Source organism: Athene noctua, chromosome 4, assembly GCF_965140245.1.
Source record: "Athene noctua chromosome 4, bAthNoc1.hap1.1, whole genome shotgun sequence".
Lineage (NCBI taxonomy): Eukaryota > Metazoa > Chordata > Aves > Strigiformes > Strigidae > Athene > Athene noctua.
Genome location: NC_134040.1, coordinates 16,848,356 through 16,870,903, shown reverse-complemented (window position 1 = coordinate 16,870,903; position 22,548 = coordinate 16,848,356). Strand labels below are relative to the sequence as shown.

Here is a 22,548-nt window from a genome sequence, read left to right as displayed (position 1 = left end):
GCCTACTATAATATATTCATTAGCTAGAAAGTGCTTGCAAAGGGAAATTACACTCTTATCTTAGGTATTTAGTTTAGTCATCATAAATTATGGCTCCTCTTTTTACTACAGCTACTACATGCCAACAACTGTATAGCACAAACTTTATTCTTACCCCTTTCTGCTTTCTCAATATATGCTTTTATTGGGTTATTTTTCACCTCAACATCTGTAACTCATGAAGTATTGTGGATATTTAATGTCTGCAAAGCTAGTCTGGTGGTGTTAAGTCATGTTACATAAGTGTGATGAAAAAAATCAAGTGCCTGACTAGTCTTTTTTGGAGTAGTACTGAACTACAATTACCATATGTAACAGGAAGTACATGTCACAGTGAAACATGGTGTGGAAGTAGGGTGAGGAGTAGGAGGTGTTTTACTGTACTACAGAACAGCTTAACTCCCTGGTCTCTTGTTTTTTTGGTGTACCACATCAGTCATCTAACAACTTCACACCCAATAGCAATGCAAATCTGTTTATAATGGAGAAGCAAAGCTACTCTAATAGTTTTCTTCGAAGGAAGCCACTTCATACCTTTGGGTCATATGTACACCAACAATAACAGAACATGACGAGCTATTACTTGTCAACAAAGATTGTATGTTTTTTATACATATTTCACAAGGTGAAAGGTATTAGACGAAACACAGTCTTATAAAAATTTCTTGCTCATGTGTTCCTCTACCAAAATTTATGCCTCCTGTGGGAGACAAAGTTTAGGTAATCCCTGTTAGTGTTTATCGGTTGACTGAATTCCTTTGCACAACATTGGAACTATTACTAATACTCCTGTTTTCAAAGGCAACCAGTGTGGGTGACTTCTCAGAAAATTACCTCAAATGACAAACAAATGTTTCTGAAGATGGTAACTGGCTTTAGAACTACATCCCTTGATATCTAAAGATACTGCACAAATCATCCTTACTCTGAGCTGACATCACTCTTAATGAAACAAGACCAAGAAATTAAATATTTTTTTTCTTTTTAATTTATTGTGTCAGCGCTGGAAACAGAAAGCCCATCAGATAAGTCTGAAGAGTCCTGGCTATATTACCCAATTAAACCTTTTCATTTTTTTTTATTTATTACATAAAGAGCAAATAAAAAGCAAAGCATTGTAGACTAGATTCACAGTGGTAGCTAACATGACTTTCTGAGCACGGTATAGTTTCTTTATTTCATAGTAATATAGATATTTACCAGAAGGAGAAAGGATGCTGCTTCTGCTATGCATGCTCTGTAGAAATCAAGAGAGCAGCTTTAAGTTCTATCAAACTCCAGTTAACTCCTACTGCTAATGGCTTAGAGAAGGAGTAGAGAAAATTAGTGCAAGCTAGCATGGCACTGTCCATGCCAGTCAGTGCAGCTGTATTTTGCTTTGGGGTTGGTTCCTCTACTGTACTGACAGATTGTCCCCAGTGGAGACTAAATGGCCTCAGCGCAGTGCAATTCTTGCCCACAGAATGATGTGCCTTATTTTAAATCAGAAAGAATCAGTGTAAACTGCAGGTTAATACAGACAATGTGTCTACATTTGATGATGGGAATAATTCGCATTTGGGAAGGACACCCAACATTTAATCTGTTCCTCTTTAAAGAGATCTCATCACCATATAATTAATCTTTAAAACATAGGTCTTTCACTTGTTCAGTTTAGTAATCTATGATGGAAAATTAACTCCAAAATACACTTGATGTAGCTATTAGCTGAGGCACTTTTGAGTAGGGGGTAGCAGGATTTACCTCAAGATCCAAACATCTATTTTCAGATTTCTGCAGTGATTAAGCTCCTGCTGTAATACAGAGATCCAGTTAATGTAGTCAGTGGTGACTGGACAGTTACTCAGCTGACCAAGTGGGACACGGATGTGTCTAGCACCATTTATTTTCTATAGGACTTTGCCTAACCTTCAGCTGGTGGTCCAGAATGGTGTGGAGCTTCAATAGGTGCCATGCCACATTTGCAAGGTCTCGTAAATCTTTTAGGTATCCTATGTTTGGGCAAATGATTCAAGCTTAATGTGCTTATGTTACAGTGACCTGAATAGCCCTCTATACTCCACTGACTGTATTGGCCAGATCCCCATTGATTAAAGGAAGCTTAGACACTAATCACATACGAAGACACCTACAGTTACTTGCCTGAATGTAGAGTGCAATCCTAACCAGTGTGATCAAATAAGCTGTTAACAAGTTAAACAGAACTTGAATGGACTTGGGGTTTTGCTTCTTAAACTAGAAACAGAACATTTTCAACCTAGTTTTTTCAGTTAGTTCTAAGTTAGCAGTTAAGAACCTTCAATAAATGAAGCTACTGCACAACTGCTGTGATAGAAGGTGATAGAAAAACCCAGACAATTAAAAAAGGCTAGGGATATTGTCCTGTTTAAATCAGATTATCCTCCATTTGATACGGGTTATAAATAGTACAGAGCACACAAACTACGGGGCATATTTTGAAAGGCCTTCTTTGGATTTGCATATCCTCCTAGCACCATTTCTCTGAGAGCTTCATTATCATAAGAAGGAGTCCTCACCTCAACAAGTTGCTTTGGACATGTGTATTGTTTCATAAATAAGTATATTTGCCAACTATGTAATAACGGGAGTGGTGATAATCTGGCAATTCAGAAAGGAAGGAATTCTGCATTAGAGTTAGCAGATCACTTACAGACTTTGTACTTTGATCTCAATAGAGTAATTTTTTTCTGCTTCAGAACAGAGTTTCCTTGTAAGATTAGTGGGAAGTTTTAAAAAGTCCTGTTTTCTTTGGGCCTAATTTTGTGGTGAGCAGTATAAACCATAATTAGTCAAAAAGAAGCAGTTGGTGTTTCTCAGGACGCAGCTAGCCTTGATGGACTAGGACACCTTCTGCATTTCTTCAAGCAAGGAAGCACTTATTATGAACTTGGCCTTCCCTCAGGACGTTCTCTAAGCAGAGAGCCTGGAAGGAACCACAGCCTGGAAAACTGAACAAGACAAAAAAAGAGGCAGGCTGGATCTCTCACCACAGAGAAGACTATTTCGTAAATCGGTCCAGAACTGAGTAATTCTGAGATGTCTTTGGAAAGTAATACTGTGTTAAGTAATACTGTGTCAAATCTCTAACGAGACTGAACGAACTAAAATACATACACTGAATTGACTCAATGTAGAGTAACAAATTAGAAATTGGAGATTAAGAGTAAGAAAAAAAAAGAACTCCTTGGGCTAATATAGTATATATTTCTAAACTGCTAATTAGTGATCAATCTCAAAGCTTTCTTAGTATTTAGCCTATCTTTAGCATTTTCAGGTATATTAAATATTCCTACACAAGGTTCTTGCCTGTACATGTAATACTTACATTTTTAAGAAATTCTTGTACAAAATAATCATGGGCCATATCTATTGCACTTTAAAAACCAGATATAAATACAGTGATATTCAGCAGTTCACAGTAAGCTGTATTTCCAGATCAAATACAAAGAGAAAATTATATTGTGTTTTAAATGTGTCAGGTTACATTACGAAACAACACTGACTAATGTAGTAAAATGAAATAGAATAAAGTTTTAAAACTGAAGAACAGTAAGTGCTATTAAATTTCAAATAAGGATCAGTAAATCATGGGAAATCTACCTAACAATTCGCAAGTGTTTCCTGAATTACTTAGTTCAACAGAATGAAGTTCTATTTGTATCCTCTGCTTTTAAGAAGCTCTGTTTACAATACTTTTTTTTTTTTTTTTTTTTTACTGTGGTAATTATAAACATTCCAACTATATCAAAAAACTTTATTACATGATTAAGATGTTTAGATGCTGAGACAAGACTATTGCCTTGGAAATGAATGCTAGAATCCATTCCTTTCAGGTAAGAATATATTACATCTTCACTCTCTATAAATTCACTGTGGACTCTGTGAGATGCATGTTCCTCAAAGAGTTCCTCAGGCATTTCTCTTGGTAATTTATGAAGAAAGGTGCACTCCTTAGGATAATAAATTTAACTTAACAGTAGCTTGTGTATTGGGCTGACAATCAAAAAGGCCGAAGTCTCTTTGTCTCAGAATTTCCATGTAGTGTTCATAAATACTATTCAAATACTTTCAATTCCATTTCCCACTCTTTAGAGGACCCATCTGGGATAATAATCCCGTCTTCTCCCCAGCATAGATGGTCAGATAAATAAATGTAGAATCAGTTTATAAGGGCACTATACCTATTTTTGTCACTTCCAGGGAAGGAATGAATTGCTGCATTCTCTACAAAATGAATAATCTTTGCATTGCTTTCATACCTGGATCAAATTTTTACGTTTATTTTATACGTACCAATACATGCTTGTACATGTACAGACATATGCTACATAATTTAACTAATGTACAGAATGGTTTTTCCAACACTTTGTCTAACAGGAATACTAGAAATAGTTAAGAATCAATATTTAATCATTTATGAAAATAGATAATTCCTAGTGCTTCAATAAGAAGTTCACATCCTAAAACTGAAACAAATGTATCATTGATTACCTCGATCAGGTATCCAAATGCATCTTTCTGAATCCTGTCTGTTACTTCCTATGAAAATTTTTATCTAAGATTTACTGTTAAAAATTTGACCAAATTTCAGTTTTGGGAAACTGGATAGAAAAGCAAATAGAGAATTTAGGATTAATGACACATACAACTATATAATGCTGACGTGATATATGGGAAATGAGAATATGGAAGATCCTTCAGGAGTCCAGGACTGAACCAGGCACAACACTAAAACAACACTCTCACAAGGAACCATGTCTGAACCTGCAAGTGAAACTACAGAATTAACTGTTCACAAAGGCTTGTAAATAATACCCTTTGGAAAAAGATGAGACTGTTTCCTAGAGTAAGATTTGCACTCACAGACAAGTCAAAACCTTCCAAGTCTCTTACCTTTTGGTGGAAAATAGGACTTGCTTTCTGCTTTGTGAGGCCAATCTACTACCAAAGGCCCAAATCGTCTGAAGCTAGCAGTAATTTCATCTAAAAACAGGTATAATAGTTGTTATTAAAATAAATGACATAACTCAATGAAAAAGTACTATCAAGCAAAGAACTATGTTTCTAGCAAAGGTTGACCTTTCATGGAAAAAAGGACCAAAATTTCCAACTTTCACAAACAGAAAACTAAACAGACACAACTTCCAAAGAGTTAATATTTACACAATATATTTCTGGTGATTTTAAGCTTACGTTTGTTTTTTATTGCTTAATAAAAGGAACATTTCAGAAGCATATGAACAACTCAAGGCAGCAGTGAAAACTGGTGTGGTACTTCAAATTCAGAATCTGGTTTGAATGCAATCAAAACAACTTACTGTTTAGTGATGCACAGTTAGTTCAGTGCTTTGTAAGTAGATACTCATATATTAAGTGCTATCACAATTAGCATGCTAGCAGTTTCTAGCAAATACCATGCACAAATGAGGCACAGAAACCTAAAATTGCCTATTTAGAGGTGCTTCTAAACATGAATAGTCCTGTTGCAAGATGTACTACAGTCCCCTACACAACTTTGTGATGCCTTTCTATTCTAGTCATTCTTTCCTGTCATTGACTGTAAGAACCTTGGCCATGGGGAAAAAATTAAAGCACCCTAACCGCTACAAGAGCAATAGCTCATCAAACAGAAATATGCTCCATTTCTTTCACTCGCATCCTGCTGTCAGCATATAAACAGGCAGGAAAGAAAGTAAGTGTATTTCCATGTGTCTTTGTTTAGCATTTGTATTAAAGGCAACAGAGCAGATTTGAATTAGAAGCTAAAGTGCATCAAAAAAAGCTGAAGTATATTACAATTAATCCCTTAGTACATTGCAAGAGAGCATCACAATGAAGATGAAACCAAAATATGGTTTTTTCATATCTGAAGTTAATTAACCACAGTGAGCTTTGTTTGCAGGTTACTCTAGGATTACAATGTGCCTTGTAAATCGACCTCTGTTTACATTACAAAGCTAGCATGCAATTTACATTTATTTGCACAGGAGAAACCTAATATTAAACAGCACGATTACTTCAAATCAGCACTATTGTACAAAGCAATTCCAACTGCATCACATAACAATCTGAGCTTCTGTGGTATATTCTACGTTCAGTGTATCACAGAGTGCTCTGCCACTTGACCTTCTTCTGCCTTAGTTTCTCTATTTATGAACAGGAATAATATTAACCTTTCTGCACCACTTCTAAGATCTTCAGGCAATAGTAAAACAGAATTTGAAATTCAATTACTAATAGAAGTTTTCTATGAATAGAGAGTAAAGCAGGCACAGAGGACACTATGAAGGGCTAAGATGTATTTAAAAGGAATATGCAAGGTAAGCAGGAGCACAAATTCCAAGTATCACATGCAATTCTACAATCCGCAACTGCAGAATCGACAACCGAACCATCTCAAAACCAAAAGAGATGGATGACATCAAATGATATTAAGCTCAACATATCCATTAATTCTCATTAAAAAATATATATAGTTGTAGCTTTTTACACCACAGCATTATTTTGCTGGGCAGACTATTTCTCCTACTTCATTTAGGTCTTTCAAAATCTCTTTGTCTCTCCAAATTTAGATTACTTAGTTTTCAGGCAGCTCACCTTCATCAATATCTGGTGGAAGACCTCCAACAAACACTTTCCGAGAAAACCGCTCAATTCTTTCTCCATTCTGATGAGCTGAATAGCAGGTAGGTGAATTCAAGACTCCAACTTGATCACTATGACCATCGTCCAGCAAACCATCATCTATTGGGAAGAGGGAAGAACGACCTTAAAAAGAAAAGATAATATACATTAAAATAATTTTGTGGCAGTACCTGGCTATGTAATTTTAGGGAATGGGGGAATAGCATTCTGGAAAAGCAAAAATGAAAATACAGAGATATTAGAAAAGTACATATTAGTTTAAAGAAAAATCAAGAAAATAAAAAATATATTAAACTTCAAAAAGGAAATTCAAGATTGCAAGCTAACATTGTAAGCAAAATACTACACACCACACTATATTGTAATTACTCTGTTGCATCCACTAGGAAAGTAGTTATTTGCTTTTAAATAAAGGGTCTTATTTATGAAGAGGTCATTTTAAGGGCTGCTTAAGCGAGTTTCATTAATCTGCCTTTGGTTTAGCTTCAAGTTAAATTGGTAACTTCTATCACCTGAATGACTACTGCATGTCTAAAAATCTTAAATTGAGCAGAGGGAAACAGAAAAATACATGGTAAGAAGTTTCAAACAGGTATGTTTTCTCTTCTGTTTTAAAGGTCTCCGATGCTCATGATGCAAGACCAGATTTAATTTCTAAGAAAGCGAAAGAGAATTTTAATAAATGTACAAAATGTAACACTTGAAAAATGAGTAACAGTGCTGATTTATTCTTCTCACTCTCAAATCTACCAGACTTTTGGAGGGAAGCCTTGTGGTGGTTCCTAACATGTAGCAATCTGCAGTAAGATTACAGTTACCCTGAAAAGCAACTGTAGAATCCGAGAAGTTCACAGGATGGCTTTGCAAATGCAAACTGATCAAAACAGATGTAGAACAGGCAGGGGGGAGTGAAAACATGGTAATTGTCCCACTTATTTCCCCCCAATTTCATATTTCCAAATTTTAGAGAACTCCAAAATGAAAAGACTAGGAAGGCCAGGATATGCATCTTAGCTTATTCAAATTTTCACTGCTTTAGATTAGCAACATAAAGATTAATGACAGTTTCAAATTCAGAAGTCAGTTTTTTAACTGCAAAAAGCCCCAAAAGAAACACTTTCGTGAAGCAAAGTAAGTACCCCACATCACCATTTCTTCTGAAGTGCAAGTTTTCCTGTTTCCCTCTCACTCATTTTAAAAATAATTATTCATTAATTTAACTGCTTTCAAAAACAACCAAGCAAACGAAACCAAAAAGCAACCTAGCATGATTCTGGGAAGAAAGTTAATTTTAAATAGCCAACTTCTTTCAGATTCACCCACTGCAAATCCACACCCAGGAGCAGTAAGTCCCTGGCAGCTGAGTCTGCAGTACTTTAACTGTGAGCCATACTGCAGTCTGTAACTTTTATCCTCTCTCAGGGGAATACTACTAGGAAAGCCCCGTAGGACACCTGCAGACATTGTGCTGATCAGCTAGAGGTGAGAGCAATATGAAAGCCATTCAATTCCAGAAGACCACCTGAGAATCAAGTGCTTAAAGAGAATGCGAGAGAACAGACAGCAAACATCATGATCTATGCTGTGGTAATGCCTAATGACACTGATTTGGTATTTAAATGCTTAATAACAATAGAGTAGATCAAAAATATCGAATGAAGACACAAGATGACAGAAAACAACCAAGCATAATAAAATGTCATAAGGATTAAAAAATAAAAGCAGGACCACAGGACTGTACTAAGTTACGAAGACTCTAACCACAACATCTTTATGGTGACATATCACATTTATGTCTTAAGTAGGCATCCAATGGAGTACGGCAAATGCAGAAAGCTGTAGCAGGCTCCTCCTTTCCATTAAGAAAGGTGGTATGTGTATCTGAGGACATGACTAGTGGGGAGCAAGTGATAGCATCCTTGCTTGCTAACTCAAGGATGCATTCAACAGCTAGGTAACAATCAGTAGAGTGCCTTTAAAAGTGGAAGCATGTAGCTGGTATTCAATGGGGCAGAAAAGTGAGGAAGCAAGGGAGAAACAAAAAGTTAACACAGTTGGAAGAAGCAGCCAGGCAGTTGTTCTTGTAAATCATCTATTTAGACATAAGAAGAGCAAGATCATGCTATGAAGACTGCAGCAGCTGATTAATATGGATATGAGATGAATAAAAGTGATCAGATCTTAAAGACATATACAAAGAAGTGGTAAGATTTGATTACACAATCAGGAAAAAGGGGATAGAACAACAGATTTCTGAATTACTGGTGTGAATGATAGAGAAGATGGAGCTGTTACAGTGACAATGAAAGGAAAAAGGGGCTAAAGGAAGAAACAAGACTCAAATTGGAGGAACTCACAGGAAACTGCAAAAGTGGAAATTTAAATTATTTTCACTAATATATGAAAGTTATTCTTAACATCTTAAATCTAAAATGATGATAATTAGCTGGGTTATCTTTATAAAAAACACATAGTTTTGCTGTTTACCTCTCAAGTCTCTACAATGCAGGAAAAAAGTGATTTAAAAACATGCCAATTTTAATAAACTTATTGGCATTAGAAAATTGCCACAGAAGCATTTAAGTGTGTGTGGGGTGTGTGTGTGTCGGTTTTTGTTCTGTTTTTTTTTTAAAAATGACACACAATTATACTTAAGGAAGGTGTCTCTTCAGACTGAGAAAATTACGGTTCTGTGTTTCTCCAAAAGTACCTCTCAGACAATTCCGTCTTACAATATACACAAGTACACAGGGGAAAAAAATAATCAAAGAATAATCTCAGAATAATTTCTTTTTTTACCCACAGACCAGTATTAAAATCTAAGAACAATGAGAATCTAAGTCTCTCTTCCCAGTACAAATTAAACCATCAGAACATGTTCTGAAGTGATACCAGACAGATCAGGTTTACTTTAATCTGGGTAAAGCTTTGACAAAAGCACTGTAGTTGCTCAGCTAAGATGACACAGAGGACAATGGATTCACACATTTAAGAGTAACATGCATTACATGACTCCTAATACTTTCTTCTCCCTCCTCTTCCCATTTAAATGTCTCTCAGATGAAGAGAACAGAAGGTAATTTGCTAGACTTTCACATTTCTCTTGATGACTGTGAATTAAAAGGATAAGACCTTTTAAACACTTGTTTGTTTTAAGACAGTGAAATGCATTAAGCACAATCTGCTAGGAATCGTCAAAACATGATTGTACTGTTAAATACACTGACCATGATCTAGATCATCCTTCCTCTCTACATTAGGGCTATCAAACTGCTACGAACCAATGCGGTAATCAGGAGAGAGACAATGAACTTATATGTATGTTGTGAATACTGGAAGCTATCAAAGATCTTGAAGTTTTTGCTGCACACTTTACATGGCCTTTATATCACAGGTTACATCACCATATAGTTAAATCAGTATAGATTTTCCAAGGTCAGTGAGCATATATTGGCTTATATTATGAAAATCTGTTTACTATTTCTAAGAGTTGTCTACTAGATTTCTTGTTAAGTCTATGAAAGGCTTTTAGTTTTTACTGTGTACACTATCACTTCTAGAGAAGCAAAGGAAGAACAACTAGCAAACTGCATACTTTTGAAGGGGGCAATGACTGCAAGCAGTAGCCATTAGCACAAACTAAATTATGATTAGAACACTAGAAGTGTTTTAACTGATTAAAGGATTTGTAATTCAAACTCTAAAAAGAGATCAGTGATGATAACAATCCAGATTGCACCCCTCCTTCGCTCACACCCTCCATCTTCCCCAAACTAAGGCAACATGCAGATAAGCGTTTATAATCAATGATCTGGATTAATTGTAATGATCAGTAACAGCTCAATCAGAATTAATTGTACTGTAACAAACAGAAGTGAATTACCTCGTCTTCGCCCATAACTCCTCGCTGCATGCAAACAAAGGACAAATTGTAAAATGTCAAATAACTGTATCATGCCCACATATGAAAATATTTAAGATACAAAGAACTATGTGGGTAAGCAGTAAGTAAAAATCTGCATTGGTACTTGCTACTGATAATTGTAGATGAGAATGCATTAAACAGAAGTCTCACTTAAATACTGTACTATATTGCTACTAAATTGATGTTATCACCAGTTGTAAAGAACACACTTTAAAATACTTCAAACTGTCTTTATACTTGACCTTCATGTTACTTATGGATGCATAAATTACGGTAACTTTATAATTCATCCTCACAAATGTGATTTGTATCTTAAGTGTTTAAACAGGGTACTGAAATTCTAAAAAGGAAAATATTACTTTAAAAAGCATGTAGCGAGCATTAAATTAATCACAGAAACATCCTGGTCCATGGAACAGTTTGTACGGTCCTTTGCAGTGACAATACAAATGCTATAAGCCGTGACCTTCCTTTTTCATGAAAAGACCTAGCAGAAAATTAACCGCAAGGTTTTGTTTGAAACAAAAGACTCCTTGTGGTAGCAAACAAAATCAGGGCACAAGTCACAAGAAATAGCATTGTATCAAAAACACTGCACAAAGGCAAAGCAACAATTTCTGACAGACTACAAGCAAACCCAAGATTTTCCTAACTTCTGAGTTTTGCAAGATTCTTAAAGAGATCATGCTTATAGCTGGTTCAGAACATACTGATTGCTTCTCTGTCTGAAAGCTAGGAAACTAAAAATAGATTACTAATACAAAAACTATTAAGCTGTGTGTAATTTCTTAGTTATATTTTCACAAAGTATTTTCTATTCCCGTTTCACAGACTTTTTATCTGAGAAAGATTACTTTAATCATTAGAGCATTGTAGTTAAATATTCAAATGGAAAATGTTACTATAAACCATAATGTTATGGCATCATTTATGAACAAAGACTGCTGTGTCTTGGCATTATTGTTTTGATTTTACTAGGACTCCATACATACATCTCTCCTAAAAAGCAACTGTGGTTATGGGACATTGAAACATATGCAGTCTCATAAACTCAGTGATTTGTAAACATCACTCCCCGTTGTGTTCTCATATTATGAAATACCTATATTATGGTACCTCCCATTTGCACAGGGTTTTTAAAAATTTTTAGTAAGCCTAATTTTTTTTTTCTTTGTTATCCTGATCTCTTCCTACCAGGAATCCAGTGGATTGCTTATGGAATTCTGAGAATCTCTCTCCTTGTTTTTTCTCCCTTTAAACTGTTGGGTTTTTTAAACAACAGTCATTATATTCTCATCCAATGTGCATTGAACTCACTTGCAAATTGATTTTCTCTCCTCTGAAAGAATTACTATTGATGAGAAGTCTTTTGCTTAAAGTTTTTCAGATCCTCCAACTTTCTACTAGTAAGCCAAAACAGAAAAGCCCACTTTCTGAATGAGACCTGAGTGTCTAAGGAAGTGGAAACACCTAAATCCAGATTTCCCACATCAAAATAGAATCCACAAAACATAATGCACTCTTCTACATGATTAGTTCTCTCATTAGTTGCTGCTGCACAGGGAGACTGATGCTGAAATTCAGACTTGTTTTCCCCTGAAGTCAAGCACTTACAAGACACGCAGTTGTATGTCAGCGTAGCAGCATGTATGAATCTTTTCTGACTCTTGGCCAAAGTGACTCCCACGCAGTATTAGCACTAGCGTCACTAAGCCCTCCTCTAACTCCCTGTATGTCTTATTTTTCTTACACAAACAAAACTAGAGCAAACGGGGAAAATTCAAATGCATCACATTCATAGCAATGACTGCATTGCCATATTCTCTCTCAAAGAATAATATACAAATTCATATTAATAAACATCTTTTGGTACAAGCCTTAGTAACTTCTCTTTCGCCACTTCTGCTGCTTTCTGACCACCAAACCACCTCTGCTATTTTCTTATATTTTCATAGTTAAGACAAGCTGATATGCATAAAAATATTTTGTCATAGAACACCTGAACTGCTTTTCTCTGTGCATTTAAAAATAAACAATAATTTAAAGGAGAAACACTAAAGTGTTATTAAAATGCTATAAAAACCCCAATGCAGCTCAAAAGGGGAGTTCCTGCAGTATTTTATATATACGGAAATTACAATGATGTACCAAAGTTACGTGTGTATTCTTTTCTTCAGCAAAACAATGAAATCAGAGAAAATGTGAAAATAACTGTACTTGATACTGTCACATTATTTACTTCACTTGTGTGGCAACCCTCCCTTCCCTGATCTTTTTATGTCTTGTCCATTTAGATTGAAAACTGGTTTGTGCAGGGATTTTCTGCCACTTTGCATCCAGACAAATGCAGTCCCACTCTTAGACAATCTGTAGGCACTGATGCAATAAATGTGATCATTAACATCAAAATGTATAGTTTTGCAATACTAATTTTTTCATATTTTTGTTCAGACTTTAAGACAACAGTGGTTATATTATAGGTAAGTTGTTTTAATAACAGTAAATACAGTGTCTTACTGTTACTAAAAATATGTTAAAAAAACCATATCCTATCTTCATGGCAAACATATCCTATATTCATGAAACTTCAATATTTTAATCTCTCCACATTACATATATAAATAAACTTTCTTTCAAAAGCAGATACTACTTGTGAAAACAGTTCCACCAAGTCACTTTTAGTACATTGTAAGAAATTACATTATTATTTCTGAAGATATTAGATTCAATCAGAAATATTTCTGCATTTATTAAAATAACATGCACATAATGTTTTATACCTTTCAGAGCACACATGCTTACAGAGCATGTGGTCTGTATAAATATACATATAGATATTTAATTATAGATTTAGCTATATTTTATATATCTATTTAATACATACATCTATATAGTTAGTATGTATGTTTAGATAAGTAATTTAGGTAAGTAATAAGGGGAGACAGCCCTCTGGGAAAGGCCAGAAGACACTGTAGGCAAATAATTGACTTAAAGCAACCAAAAAAAGGAGACATTAAACTTCTTCCTTCCTTCCTGAACTTGTTCAAAGAATGTAATACAGAATTATTTTTTGTATATTTGAGTCTATAAAGCTGAATATCTTAATTAGCCAAAAACTCTAAAAATTTCAAATGAGAAAGTATAAGAGATATATTTTTATTCTAGAAAATGTAAATTAGGCAACACATGCAAGAAGTATGATGCCCAATAAAAATGGAGTCCAACACTAGAACCTTCCAACAATTAAGAGTGCTGTAATGTACCACAAAGACATTCCCTTACAGTTAAAACCTTCTGTTTCTGTATACCTGAAATTGAATACTAATAAGGCTTAAATCTGTCAAAAAATTAATAGCCGTCCCTTCTGCAACTTAATCTCAGAGATAGAAATGAGACCAAGGTAAATACACTTGTGTGAGTTTATCTAACATAAAGACAATATAACTTTGTACATTATGTGAGCAATGTTATCACACAGATAGTAAATGTAAAATTTCTATTTTATTCAGACACATATTTCAAATATATACCTGCGATCAAATATGTACCTATTTAAATAACTCAATTGAATGACTAAGCTGAATTCAAAATACTGTGTTGTATAACAGGAAGAACTGCTAGGCAAGCTTCCTATATTTAAAGGTAACTACTACATTTATGATAGAAAGTAAGATAAAATACTATTTGTCACTAACTTTTCTGATTTAATGATCAAATGGTGACAGTGAAGTAAAGAAATCTTTTTCATTAATTTGTCATTTAAAGAAATCCATAAACCATTATGGCAAAAATTTCCCAAGAATCTAGATTAAAGGAGATAGCTGCCTCACTCCCATTTTATTCTATTTGATTTGGGTGCCTAAACTCTATTAAGATTTCTTTAGAAATCACATCTTTATAGATTTCAAGAGTGAAAGAGATCATTGTGACATTCAAGATTGGCATGCCTAACAGACTACAGAAACTCATTTAACAATTCCTGTATAGGAAGTTTAGTAACTTCTGTTCGGAGTAGAACAACCAGCTATAGTATCTTTAAGATGGAAAGTCTAACCCTCTCTTCCTAAAGTAATCAAATGGTGAGTTTCAGTACCCACTAAAAGAATTCAATGCATTAAAAGTAGAAAAGCGGGAGAACCCTCTAATGGGGAAAAAACACCCTTACACCCCAACAAATTAAACTCCTGCATTATTACTTGCTAGAGAAAGGTTCTAAGTCAACAATTAAAGATGTACTCAAGTTAACCCAAAGTATCTTTTTTTTGACTTTTGAGAGATAACAGTAATTAAAAATGCATTGCTTTTTTTAAGCTTGAGTTGAAGCAGCTATATAATTATTAGATATATAATTTATTAAAACACATAAATCAGCTTTCCTTTGGTTCATTTCATTAATTTAAATAATGAAAACTGTAAATATTAATATTAGGTACAGTTCAGTAAGTACACTTTAAATGAGCTGGAAAAGATCTATCACTTAAGAAGAAGAAAAATTAGCTAAAAATAAGTTTTACCTAGAAGTGCTCAGTCTTAAAATCATTGAGGAATTCTAGCCTGGCTCATGTCAGAACCTTACTGGGATCCAGAGATACCAGTCCACTAAAATTGTTGACTAAAATCCAGTGAGGGTCATGATCTAGTGTTAAGTATTAGTGCACACATAGATGGGCCCAGGATCCTTAAAAATGTTGGTGCTTTTCTTTCATGAAGGTCTGGTGTTCCTGTTCCTCCTCATAGTGACTACAACACTTACTGAGAAAGAAAGGGACAAATGGGAGTCTGTAGATTACCAACTCTCCTCTCCTGTACTCCTCCCTCCAAGGCACCAATTACAGGGAAATGTTAGCTTGAATCCACTTAAGCAGAGAAGGAAACTGGTCTACAACTTCATCAGCAAGTGTTCGAGCTCTAATTCTCATTATTGCACATTTGGAGGAAGCTCCTCAATTCCTGCTAAGAAAGAAAGGTTGTGCAGGGTCTGAGCAGTTGGAGCTTCCTATAAACTGTTGTTCCCAGTGCTTCTGTTCTCGAGTTGTAAGAAGCTGTGGTTCAGACACTCCCGATCTGAGGGGGCTCTGAGTGGTATAAGCAATTGCAGTAGACCACACTGACATGTACATCAGACTCTCCAGGTACATGGCAGAGAGTTTAAGTGTCTAAATCAAGGCTCTGAATTAAATTCTAAAGGGCACACCCAAAAATCAGGTGTTGCAGCACCTGTCTTTTCAATACTCAAGCTGTTATTTTTATCTTACCTATTGAAGACTGGAAATAATATTGCAACTTTTAAAAGAGGACAGCAGTCACATTAAGCGTTCACTTCCAAACTACAGCAGAAATCTCACCAGCACTAACAACCAAGATATTCTTCAGTGCATATTGTAGTTCTTTGGTAAGGTTTTCAGGATAGACTGGTACCACTGAGACGCATTTTCCAATGTCTGTGATAATAGCAAAACTCCTTTTTCCTAGATATTCCATAGAGTAACAATGCTTCCCACATGCTCTTTCAGCATGCAAAACTATAGAGAAACTCACCATTGCAATTATTAAAACTAATTAAAATTATAGGGATTTCTTACACTGATTCCATTGAAATATTTCACAGTTGCTCCTAAGATTGGTTTTTAATACCTTCCCACCTAAAACTTCATTGTAAATCATCAGATAATGACAATTACACATACACCACCTGAACAAACCAGCTTGCAGAATAGGTCTTACAGTTGCAGTGAAATGTAGAGTTAACTGTTGTAAGTGTTGTAACATCAAGCACATTGATATTCAATTTATAGGAATCAGGATTATGACCTGTGTGGGCTAAATACTAATTCTATTTCAATAGTTAAAGTAGCTATTTTCACTTTTCAAGAAACTCCATTATCTTAAAGAACTATTCAACATCAAGGAACCCAATTCTTCAAATATCTGTTGTGCAGTATTTTCTTTTACTGGGTATAAAACGGAACCAGAATTTTCTTAAGATCTTAAACTTTTACTCAGTGTTACACAAGAGAAATTAGGTATTTTTTACACTTTAGATACATATGCACCAGTGTTAATGACTGTGCAGAAGGGTAAGGCAATTAAAAAATAAAAAAGCTCCACAGAACCACAAACCTGAAATAACTATTCTGAATGTATTTTTTTAATAATTAGGTCTTTACTGGTAACGTTTAGACCCATCAAGTCAATGACAGAAGTGTACTTGCTTTGTGTACAACAGCTTCCACATTTTCTAATCTAGAGAATCTGTGGCATTATAGCTCTAATTTTTCCCAATGTAGAAAACATTTATGTGCAAAACCTCTGATTTATTATTGACTTAGATGGATTACCAAGCTCTGCTTCCTTCTTTAGCCTTGAACAAAGGCTAAAGTTCATGCCTTCACTAAGTAGCAGATGTTCATGAAGTTTGACCTACTGGGAGAGGAACGTGAACGTGAACTCTAACTTCAGCATATTTCACAGTTAGAAACATATTTGACAAAGCCAGTTCCAAAAACCCAACAACAGCAAAATGTTATTTCACATAAGTGTAATAGAAAGTATCTAGTTCACCCTTTACTTACACAAGATAGAAAAACATGCCTTTCTGGGCACCTTATTTTTCTAATTCCTGTTTCTGTACAGTAGATTTCTAGCAGATCTTTGAAGAACATAACACTGGTTTTCTTGAGAACAAAAAGAACAGTGCATCGTTACGAGCATTTCAGATTTCAAATAAGCTAGATATAATGAAAGGCTGTTGCAAGATTAGCTCCTGCCATTCAACTCTGAGAAATGGCAACAGTCCCATCAGTGTTGAAGACTAGAGGCAAGTAATTCAATAACAGAATATAATAGTATAATTTTATACCAACATGTCAGATTTAACCTAAGCTAAAGATAATTAGAAACTGTTACAAGATTAGCACTTACCATTTAACATGAGAAGATTGTCAGTTCCTGGATGTGGATAACTCAAGCGACCTTAACAGAAAACAAAAACCAAATAACAAAACAAATGCAGAAGAGGTTTTAGCTATTATGCTAGAAAAAAAAAATTAAAAAATCACTGCTCAGAATTTAAATATAAACTATATTTCCAGTTTGCCTAAGGGAAATAAAGAGCTAATATTTAACTCCAAGCACATTAACCAACAATACCCTTGACCCAAGTTAAAGCTGACAAGAACAGACTTCTTAACCTTAATTCTCTGGTCATAAGATCTGCAATGTGCTTTGGGATCAGCTCCAATAGGATAAAGCCACTTTTTGTTTCATGACACCCAGAAATAGTGCCGACTGCTTTAGTCTTCTCTTTCACAGTGACTAACTGTACTATGCACACTGCTTAACAGAGTGGCATTTCTACAGTTTAGTGCTTCTCTACTAAATCAATTTAAGAAAAATCATGTCAATAGGAATTAAGGCATTAAAATTTTATTAATCAATTTATGACTGTATCTTGGTATATTACATATAACCATTGCATGCAATATTTTTCCGTAAATCTGGCAAAACTAGAGTACTGGTTTATCTACAGAGTTAACAAAATCAAAGAATATGATAGATAACATTTTCAACATGTTATATTGAATAAAAATGACATTAAAACCTCCTATCCTGACATTAGAATTTTTCAAGTGTTGCATTTTACTACACTGGTGGAATGTTATTCTTTACTAGTTAAATGAATGGTTTAAAATGCACAGCTGAAGTGTCTGTTCACTACAAATTCCTTTTTATTAAAGGAGACGTTTTCTGTTTACAGGAAGCTGCAAACATACCAGTAGTGCACGCTGACCTAGAGAGACATTTACAATAGTTGCTGTGTTTGGAAGGAGTGTGCTTTAATGTGCAAAAACCTGCATTTCCATATATCTTACTATTCAAACATACTTGCTTGCTTGTAATCTGTAAGCATATATAAAAAAAATACCGTAACTTAAACATTTAAATCTTTTGGAGGAAACGAGAATGTTTGTGGAGGGATAAAGAAGAATCCAGTCTGGAAGCAAGGGGTATTTAGAACTGACACAGGTTTAAAGGGGAATATGTATGCAGATGGCTTGCAAGAATAAGTATCGGACACTGTCATACCCTAATAAGGCTCACTCTAAAAAAAACCAGAGAGGCAAAAAAGAAAGAAGACCAAAACAGCAATCCATATATTAAGTAAGGTTGTCTAATAATTCCTATCATACACTGGTTCTCCCCCCGCTCCCAGCCCCCATCCCTGCCCCCTGTTGGTAAACCCATGTGATTAGCGTCAAGACTGGAAAATTCTTAAAACAGGAGTTCTGTGTCCCAGTGGATACCTCTGGGGTTAAATAAAAAACATTTATACTGAAAATCTGTAAGTAACAGGGTTCAGATTTTGCTCTTCCCCTTTAGGAAACCAACATGGTAATTTTCTATCAAAAATACAGAAAAAATACATTATGAACTCTTACACTCAAAACTTCAGAATAGCAAGATTTAAAATAATTTAGAATATTTTTTCAGCTTTATTATTTACAGACATTGTGGCAAAAAAATTTATACAGCCACATACTATTTCTCTTCCTATAGATTTCACTATTGTAAGAATAGATGATATCAGAACACCTGCAGAATACATAGGAACTATTTGCTTTGGAATTTGAAAGTGTGGAGAAAGCAATAAAGGGCAAGGGACACCTCCTGGAAAAGGGCAGATGAATGCCACCCAAAAGGACTCTGCTGTCTTCTCTAACCTCTACAGATTTTTTAAGCAGGCTTAGGCAAGACACTAACAAAAATCTTTGTAGGAGCCTCTGTCTTCATGTTCCTTATCATCAAGATGTCCAGTTTTAAAATAAAAGTCATTTTTTCTGTCATGCTAAACATTTATAGCTATACCTAATGTTTCATGGAACTATAAATATTCTGCCCTTCTAGTAATGCACACTAGTATAACAGGAAAAGAATTAGGAACAAGGCATTCTTAAATTGCAATCTGGGAGCTGCCACTGGTTTGCTCAGCCTGGCATATGACAAGTCACTTTGCTTTACTTCTTAGTCTATATTGGTCAATAAAGGTAATACACATTTGCCTAACAGCAAGGATTTTACAAGATTATTTACTGTCACTGTCATGTTTATGTATGTTGCTATAGAAATACTTGCAACAGTATGAGGTGTTCCTTGCTAATCATAATGCTGTATCTATCTAGAATAATAAGAAAAATTGGAAGAAATTATCTCATCTTGAAGCTCCTCAAGTCTGTGGAGACAGTCTTTCTCCCTGTCTGTATACATTTATCTTCTTTTCTTATTCAGCAAAGGAGACAAAAGATACATTTTTTTTCTGTAATTACTACCAAAAAAGATACTGGATTTAAGGCCCAACAAGAGAGAAGCCCACCAGTGTCAACACCTGGAGAGGAAAACTGTTGTAGAAGATAGTACATTCTGGGTTTACAACTCTGGTTTTGCATTCTTTTGTGTTTTGATTCCCCCCCCACCACCACCACCTTCAGAAATAAGCAACATCTGAAAGTAAACTGAAAGAGTTGAAAAATAAAGGACTCCTCATTAAGTAGCTGGGAGAGTGAGTGTGCACTAGGGAGCTGGGCGCACTACTGCAGCATAAAACCTATGAATCACACAACTGCAAGGAAACCCAATCTTGCTGTGTTACAGAGATGAATTTGCTAGCTCAGGTAATGAATGACTTGAGGGTTTGAAAGGAAAATGAGCAACATGGTATTCAGTAAATGTACAGCTGCACTGATACTTCTTTTAAGGCTTATTTACACGGTTATTTCAATGAAATCATACTTGGTGTTACTGCATTCTGGTGAACTTAATACTTGTGTTTATATCTTGTCTAGTACTTGGACTTACAACCTTAAAAAATTTTTGATATAGGTTTGCTTACTTCTTCAAAATACAATCACTGCTATTTGATACATTAACTTAGGTTCTTATCCCTCAGATTAATCTGTTGAAGCAAAATTCAGTGTTTCTAGGGAGTCCACGTGAATTGAATGATACACATAAATCCAGAACACTTTGTGCACAGAACTGGGTGCAAGACCAGTCTTATACAGAGCGCAGATTACACTATTTTTTAACAGACAATTCTAGTTAAATGGACATATACAATAATAAACCTCACTTAAAATATCAGTATATAAAATACAGAATATGGAAGCACCGTTTTATAACCATTTACTTTGCTTCTATCACATATTTCTTTCTTGTAAGCTACTTTCACTGCATGGTGTTCAATGTGTTCAAAAGAAAAGTACCATTTTAAGAACTGCTCTCACCACAAATCCTATCTAATCCCATCCTGCTTCAATGTCAGTAATCTAGAATCATAAACCGTTCAGCAGATATTCTAGCAATGTCAGTGGCCTGCATCTGCTTAAAAATTATAGTAATATATAAAGATGCTTCACTAGTTTAAAATCAACTGCAAATTAGAGATTTTCTAATATTTAAATAATAGAGGTATTCCATTCCTGAGAAATTAAAAAGTAATCACTTCACTGACTGTCTACAGAATTTAGCTGTAGAGCATCCAAAATCAGCAATGTGCTGCTATCTGGAACAAATACAATGCCTAATATTACACTACTGTATCATGAAGTATCATGTTATAGAAAATTTGTCTGTACAAACCTGAACTTGCAACTTCGTCATGTTACCGCTAATTAATAATTCTCATGTATCATGGCTAAAATCAAAATAGCATTGCTGAGGAGAAGTGGGTATGTTTGACATTTCTCATGCAACTAGAATCCTATTAAATTTAGCCCCCTCTTCCATATCTAAATGTAAGTAATGTTAACTGCCTGGTGCGTATTTCTGACAATGTATTCTTTCTTAAGGACAGAAAAAAATAAAAAGCTTGCAAATAAATTTTAGTGGGCCAGTTTATCTGCTAAATCCAGTTAGAAGTCTTGCTAATCCAAACCATAAGGGAAGAGTAGCAAGCTTAGTTCTAGTGACATTTCTGTAATCTCATGTTACTAATATGGGCAATGGAAATTTAATTTTTTTTGAAGCTTCTTCTGAGCATACAGATGAAGTTGTGCTTACCCACTTTTCATTTCAAGGCAAATTCATATCTGCTATGGAAATGCATACTTTCTATTCCTATTTAAACTGTTGGAGGAATCCCCATATATTAAAACATTTGGGATAGATATAATGACCACTTTAAACATTGCTGACTCACAGTTTCACAAGTTTTCTGTTTCGTGTCTACACCACAACCCCCCCCTTTTTTTTAAAATCTTAAATGGTTGAATGAAGAGACAGAGAATCACAAATTCCTTTCCCGTCTTCCTTTTTTTTCAAGACATCTCCTGACTAGAAGAGAAAAAGCTGCCAAGTTAAGCTTTTCCCAAACTACTTTAACAGACCAGTGAATGGCTGAGGATTGCAGCAGTTTCAGAAAGCTCAGTTTTTGAATCAGTGTAGTTAAGGCAACAGCACAAAACCATGTTTGGACAACACCTAGTTACAGAAAGCCTACATACTGCACTTTGAAATGCTTGTGTAAGAACTATGTATGTCATAATGTGGCTAAATGTGTCACCTCTGATAGCTCATCTATTTGGGAAAATCAGTCTATCAGTCTTCAATATATTCTTTTATCATAAAAAGTTTCTATGACAGAAAGAGGAAACAACCTGTATGTACAATTTCAAAGCCTTTTATGTGACTAAGAGCAAAGCTTTTCCTTACATACTTTTTTTGTTCAGTCTCAGAAACTCTTTTCTGAGTGCAATTTGAATTACTTTAGAAAGCAACTGCATAACTTTAAACCTTAGAGCTTCGTAACACAAAATATAGAACAAATTTATTTGAAAACAAAAGTTACGATATGCAAAGAAAAAAAGTGTTCTCTACTGTGTTGCTGAGTCACTAATTGTTTTATTTTTACTTCACTGAGCATG

General features: G+C 34.9%; 1 protein-coding gene across 4 annotated transcripts in view; it reads right to left on the bottom strand.

The window, feature by feature from the left end:
* CPEB2 (cytoplasmic polyadenylation element binding protein 2) overlaps positions 1–22,548 on the bottom strand; it is a 54,887-nt gene that overhangs the window by 13,367 nt on the left and 18,972 nt on the right. For 2 of the 4 annotated variants that reach the window (XM_074904538.1, XM_074904539.1), the window contains exons 4-7: positions 17,552–17,602; positions 10,589–10,612; positions 6,658–6,828; positions 4,954–5,043 (exon numbers count right to left, since the gene is read on the bottom strand). In XM_074904538.1, coding sequence (XP_074760639.1) covers positions 4,954–5,043; positions 6,658–6,828; positions 10,589–10,612; positions 17,552–17,602 — 336 coding nt within the window. The remainder of the gene's footprint in view (positions 1–4,953; positions 5,044–6,657; positions 6,829–10,588; positions 10,613–17,551; positions 17,603–22,548) is intronic. The other 2 variants (XM_074904541.1, XM_074904540.1) reach the window with 1 other exon arrangement.